At 42.3% G+C, this 6,714-nt stretch overlaps 1 protein-coding gene across 1 annotated transcript; it reads right to left on the bottom strand.

Moving 5' to 3' along the window:
* Positions 1-2,395: 2,395 nt before the first annotated feature.
* Positions 2,396-5,743, bottom strand: LOC129717755 (DDB1- and CUL4-associated factor 7). The gene is made up of 3 exons (XM_055667887.1): positions 5,081-5,743; positions 4,588-4,923; positions 2,396-4,155 (listed from the first exon to the last, which is right to left on the bottom strand). Exons 2-3 carry the CDS (start codon positions 4,776-4,778, stop codon positions 3,312-3,314), a joined length of 1,035 nt encoding a protein of 344 aa, XP_055523862.1. The 5' UTR covers positions 4,779-4,923; positions 5,081-5,743; the 3' UTR covers positions 2,396-3,311.
* Between the last annotated feature and the right edge of the window lie 971 nt (positions 5,744-6,714).

Below are 6,714 nucleotides of genomic sequence, written 5' to 3'. Positions count from 1 at the left end.
TACTTCAGACCTTTACTTTTCGTTTATCAATAGTTCATAGGCTCAGGATCATGCAGGAATCAGAATAGAGAGAGAGAAAGAAAAGAAAAAAAGAAGATAATTTTAATATCTTGCAGGATAAGGGTGTTAGTGTGTTTGTGCATGCAAGTATGTGTAAGAAAATCTTGATTTATGATTAATGCTCTCTGTGTGTGTAAGTGAGTAAATGGTTATCTGTTTATCTACTATGATGCCCTTGTGTGATGGATACTGTGTGTGTTATATGTGTATAATATAATCCTAACTATCCCGATTGGCTGGTATTTCTTTTGTTGTTCTATACCAGTGGTTCCCAACCGGTGGTCCGCAGCCGGCAACGGGTCCGCGAGACTAACCTAGGGGGGCCGCGAAGCTCTTGGGAAATTCGACAGGTAATTAAAATTTCTTTCCAGATACCTCTGTGAAGGCGGATTTTCAACTCTTTTGCGGACTATGACCAAAACGTGGAACAAATTAAACTTGCAGAACGCTATGAGACTGAAAATGCAGCCTCGGTTTGAAAAACTTGTATCTGAAGTTCTTCTGGGGGGCCGCAAAGCTTTCTGACCTTCGCAAAGGGGGCCGCGGAGCCAAAAAGGTTGGAAACCACTATTCTATAGGATTGGTTTATATTTTTGTTGCTTTAGTTCATATATAATACATTCAGATATTTTTTATTGGGATTTGTTATGATTTAAAAACGATGCAGAACTTCATCTAAATTACAGTTGCTAGTAGTTATAACCCTTTTAATTCGCACATTAACGATTTGTTTGAGACGTTACGATATAGTCAAGATTCTATTATTTTTAACATTTCAATACCAGCCTATCGAGACCCCCCGGCTTCGGCTCGAACCGTCAAGTCAATTCCGAGCCGGTGCAAGGGGGTGCCGGCCACTATCGGTTCTCCACACCGGTCTGCCTCCAAAAATAGCCAAGATGTCAGCACTTCGTAATTGATCTAAAGTGAGATAAAACCCCAACATTAACGATTCGATGAAGAGAAGCCACCGGACCCGAGACCCGCCCGCTCCAGCCCTGCATCAAAATGTGGTTCTTAACATGGGACGCGTCGAGTAAACAGTCGGTAGGAGTTGGCTGCACTTACGATTTTAAAACGGGGGTCACTTGACCGAGCGAATATCGCAAGATTTTGTTTCCCTCCCGAAACCAGGGCTTTCCCTAGTCTCATCGTGTATAGCCCATTGTCCCACAATCCGAATTTACTCTCCACAATTATTGAAAGAATTTTTTACCGTGGATAAGAAAGAACCATCACAAAGCAACTCGTCACCGTCACACCTGTCGCTTTGTGGGTAGCTGCACGTTCGTTGCTTGTTCTGTACAGAATGTAAAGACATCTGACCTAGTTCTCCAGTACATCCCAAGTACCCATTCGGTCGCGCTGCTATTGTCCAGCTGTAGAACACGACCGGAATTCTAATCCGCTTCCCTCAGCTCCTCCAGTAATGCTTTGTCGATATATCCTTTCAATTCGTACTCGAAAATCTGCCTTGACATGCTTTCACTTATCACTGGATCTTTCTTCATACGCCGCTCTAAACACTGCAAACGCCTAACTGCCATCGCTTAGCTATACGAAAATTCAAACAAGTTATACTTCCAGAGAAGTCCTGCCCCGAAGCGCTGTCCAACTCTTCTAGTGGTTAGGCTGGAATATGATTAGCACGCTGGATTTTCTTCGATTCCGGGGTACATTCAGCTTCGATACCCAGGCTCTTCATATAGAAAAACTGTTCCGCCATCGCATGAAACGATCGACCATCCTGATACTCGCAAATATGGTAGCTATGTGCACGTTTTCCGGTTTTGGTGTGATTAAGCTGCAGTCGGTTCATCTGGACGCCCTTCGCAAATATTCACCATTGAGGCTGTGTCTACCTATAATCTGTGCGTATGTATTTCCGATGACTATCTTTAAATCATGTTTTTGGTAGGTAGGTACTATCCGTGTTTTATTTGAGAACTCGTAGCACTCCTTCTTCACATGAACGGTGCCTATACATTGATCAGACTGAAAATGAAGAAGCTGCCCTTGATTTTCAATAATCATAGGCGGTCACTCCACCTAATGACACGCTTGATTTATTTTCCAAATCATCCCGAAAATTGAAAAAATTACCCAAAATAAAATCACTCAGAACCGCCATAAATGCTTCTCAAAAAAGAGGATTATCCCTAATTATTCCAAACACACAAAAACAGTGTGATAAATTTAATGAAGCAAAGCGCTTGGACGCAAAACATTCCTAAATTGAATTTTACAGTCTCTTACAGTCTAGATTTGTGAAAACTTTTAAACGAGAGACTGACATCAGACAAGTGATAACACTACGGACCAGCAAGAAATTGCGTCGTTTTTCAATACTTACGTGTATTACGATTCTAGTAAAATGATAAATTACAAAAAAAGTTTAGCATATGGTCTCATACGAGTCCCCCCTCACAAAGGATCACTATTTTAAATTCTGTTTGTTTGTGTCTATGTGTGTGTGTACCATAGAACCTATAAGATTAAGTAATTGTGTTCTACACCATGTCAGACGAATTAAACACAGTTTAAAAACTGTTTCACGGCTTCATTGCTAGATTATTTTCCTGTTACTACTCCTCAATCAATGTTAGCACTACAAAACTCGCTTATAACTATTCGGTTTAGTTTAGATTGTTTGTATTCGGTTATTAAACCATAGTGTAAAAATTTGGAAGCAAAACAAAACCGAAATCGTCCTTTGCCGGCTGACTGTCTGCCAGCTGGACCGCACTTTAGACCGATGCATGAACACACAAAGATGTTGCTGTTTTTGTTTGCTGTTTGTTGATTTTGTTTTGAACTTGGCTTCATAGGCCGCTACTAAATGTTTCAATGCCTATAAGGCGTAAAAGAAGAAAACAAATAGAACTCCAAACCGCAGTCTTCCGTTTCTTTAGCAGAAAATCTTAGACGCGCTTTGTTATCTTGAGCTCCAAGCTTTGTTTTTTTTTTGTATGATGCGACGAGTGACGGTTTGTAGATTAGCTTGGGAAACAAAATAAATTACGACATGCTTCTACTAGTAGTTATATACAAATAAACCGAGAGTGATTACAACATCGACTTTCAAGCCTGACAGAATAATTAAAGTGCGACTAGTGGAAGCTACCCCGAAATAAATGTTATTTTACCATAGCTAGTGTTGTAGTAGGTGTAAAGTGAAAAAACCCAAATCAGTCTTAGTATGTACAATAGCAAGAAGGTGAATGATTAGTACGATTCTTCCTACGTCCACTTTAAACCCGCAAAATTTCGCAGGCTGTCTTGTAGCAGATGGCAATCCAGTCGGGCTGCGTGGCACCCCACTGTATCTGATTCACCTCTCCCTCGGCGGCCGTGTAGGCTAGAATCGGGTCCTCGATCGGCCGGGGCATCTGCTGGATGTCCCAGATTAGCGCCTGGTGATCGTCACCGGCCGTACAGATGTGGCACGAACTATGCGGCGCCCAGGCAATACCATTCACACACGCTCGGTGATTGCTCAAACGGGCTACCGGTGTGCAGGGGACTCGTACATCTAGAATAATTACCTCACACGAATCCATCGCCACCGTCGCCAGATAGTTGGGATCCTGCTTGTTCCAAGCCAGCCGCAACAGCGGGGTATGCGCCGGATCTTCATAAATAATCGTCGAATGCTCCAGATGGCGTAGATCAAACATCCGAACACTGCCGTCAGCACCGACCGAGGCGAACATGTCCCGTCCGCCACCAGCGCGTGAAAATGCTATATCATATACTTCTTTGTCGTGAGCAATCAACTGCGTCTTGACGTGACCGGAAACCAGATTGATTCGTCCCAATGGTTGACCGGTTTCCAGTCCCCAAATTGTGCAAGTCGTATCAATCGATGACGTTCCCACTAAATTCGGGTCCACCTCATTCCAATCGAACGACGTTAGTGGAGCACAGAAGTCACTGTTTTTGTTGTTGTTCAGGACGCACTCCAGCCGGGTGTCCGGTTCACCGGCGCGCCAAACCCGCAGATAATCACCGCTGGTGGCCAACAGATCCGGGAAGACACCTTTCGAGTCCGGAATCCACATGATCTTCGTCGTCGGATATGGGTGATCGAATGTGCTGGAAAAACGCCAAATAATTATTTATTTCTCAAGAGGTAATTAATTATGCATTGAAGAATATTTAGTAATTTTATCTAATGTCAATAGATAAAATGTGCCCACTTTATTCACATTAAACACATCAGAATTTCTAAGTTACGGGCAAGTGCAAAATAGTTAACAAGACATATTTTGAAACCAACACACCCCGCCTAATGACATATCCGGAGCAACACATTTCCTTTTTGGACTTTCAAAACAATCTTGCTGCGGTTATTGTTTAAGACGCAAGCTAAAACAACGCAAAGAAAATGGGTCACAACACAGCATCCCACAGCACGCACATGTGAAAACAGTATCGACAACCCCGGCTATTTATACCTCTCCCGAAACAAATGATACAAAAAACATCACGCCAACCTTGCCGACCTCTACCCCCAGTCTAGCTTACCTCTTGGCACTGAACTCGCTCGTGTCCTCATCCAAGCTAATAATCTGTACTTTGTTGTTGTATTCTTCCACAAAGCTGCCCAGTGCCAGCCGGAAGCGTTTATCCGGTCGCACTGACCAGTTCATCGAGTACAGCGGCCATGGGGCCAGATATTTGTAGATTTCCTTACGCTTTCCCGTGGTTCCGGACATTCTGACGGTCCCTGCAGCACTGAGCCCGTATCGGGGAAAAGCCCCTGGAGATCTACGTCTTCTACTGTCTACTTCAAGCCGCGCTCCGAAGGGCAGCTGCAGATGATGCTGTTGCTGAGAATTGCTCGCGATATCCGGTTGACTCCTGGAAAGGTGAATAATCTTTCTTAAATTTTCCATTCTGGGTACTACGCAGTGCAGTGGCAGAGAAAAGACTTCTGATGCTGAGCAAGTGTCGCTTAGAACTGCGGCGCTGAAATCGATTCGGAAATTCGCATCGAAGCCAATTTAATCACACTCACCCGCCAAACTATTTTTATCCGGGGGAATCTCCTCCTTTCCGCTTGGTTTTTCACTGTCTTGTCGTACTTCAGACGCAATCAAAGAGTACCAACAAAAACAAAAGCTAACGTGCAGCCAACAGGCACGAACCGGGAGCAAGTGGAAGACGCAGAAAGTGTCACGACCTGGCACTGTTGTATTTTTCCTGCTCTTTCTATCGATGACGACAGACGTCGTCCGCCTGCACCCCTACCTTCCGCCGTACCACTCCACCCACTGACGCCTTTAGCAAAGCTGATCCCGGTGCAACCAAACCAAAACCACGCGAAAACGCGAGTGTATGTTTCGTTTCTTTCCGGTTATAACGACCGGATGAATGAAAAATTATTTCTTTGTTTCTGTTCGTCGCTCGTTCCTCGGATAGAAATGACGCACCTTTTGTTAGAATCGTTCACACTTCCTTTTTTGCCATATCTACCTCTCGCAGAACGATAGTTATCCTAAACAAAAGCAAATCACACACAAACGCCACCAATGGGAATTCCCTGGGGCAGAAAAATGCACTTGTTTCGCTGTAAAACTAGCACTTATTTTAGTCGGAAAATGCACAAACTTTCGTCGGAGAAATTTTTTCTCCCAGACGCGACCGTCAAAACGGAACACTGTTGGAAAAAGCGAAGAAAAAAAGCATCACGGCGGTGTGTGTGGTGTAGGGTTGGCAGCTTGTCACTTTTCATTCACGATTTTGACGTTACTTTGCCTAAATGTACATCCAGCTGAATAATCGAATTGAGCAGGGATGCTCGATCGATACACAGATTTGAATCTGTTTAGTATAGTGCCTTTCTGTGTTCTGATACCCGCAAAAAAGGGCCAAAAACAATGTTTTTTATTGTTCTGGACAATGTTATTCAATGTAAAATTGATGTATTTACAATGAAAATCATAAATAAATTATATAATATACACTGAAAATAAATCGCACGGTAATCCCCAATGCTCGTTAAATATGAATGTAAATAAACGAACCTAATCATATTATTATGTCGACACATATCCATTTTTATTGGAATCCACGCTATTTCAACGTGTTTTGGCATTTGACGTGTGCAAGCATTGAAACTTGAGTGTAAAATGATTGATTTTGGTATGCATGACATGGCAAACCGAAGTGTAAGACACCTGATTTTGTGCTGTGAACTGAAACGCAAGTGTATTTCACGTAGATATGAAATGTTTCATCTATTAGCACAGAAGTAAGTGGAATCCAATTGACAGTAACGTGTCGATTTTTTACAGTGTAACTATGTACAATTGGGTTGTTTAGCTATATCAGTTTTTTATGTCATCTGAAAGAGCTGCATTTTCTAACCAAAACGTGATTTTCATAAATTTTCTATCGTCCTTTAATTTTTAAATCACGAATCAAAACTGCTCGAAATCGCTAAAATGATTTCTCGCCCACCCATAAACCAACTGTCATTGTAGCGATTTGAAGCGATTTTTATTTTTCATTTAAAAAACGAAGGACAATGATATAAGGTTTGAAAAAATCACGTTTTACACAGAAAATTACAATCTTTTACCTGAAATATAAAAATCAGAAATCTGTCAGTATCTAAACAACTCAATTACAGCATCTTTTAAGATTTTT

Source organism: Wyeomyia smithii, chromosome 1 (genome assembly GCF_029784165.1).
Source record: "Wyeomyia smithii strain HCP4-BCI-WySm-NY-G18 chromosome 1, ASM2978416v1, whole genome shotgun sequence".
NCBI classification, from domain to species: domain Eukaryota; kingdom Metazoa; phylum Arthropoda; class Insecta; order Diptera; family Culicidae; genus Wyeomyia; species Wyeomyia smithii.
The sequence above is the reverse complement of the archived record's forward strand: the minus strand, read 5'-3'. Positions and strand labels throughout refer to the sequence as shown.

Excerpts from the sequence above, each read along its gene's own strand:
- LOC129717755 (XM_055667887.1), bottom strand. The coding sequence starts at position 4,778 with ATGTCCGGAACCACGGGAAAGCGTAAGGAAATCTACAAATATCTGGCC. Across the intron at positions 4,156-4,587 it reads AGCGAGTTCAGTGCCAAGAG|CACATTCGATCACCCATATC; the intron begins GTAAGCTAGACT and ends GCGTTTTTCCAG.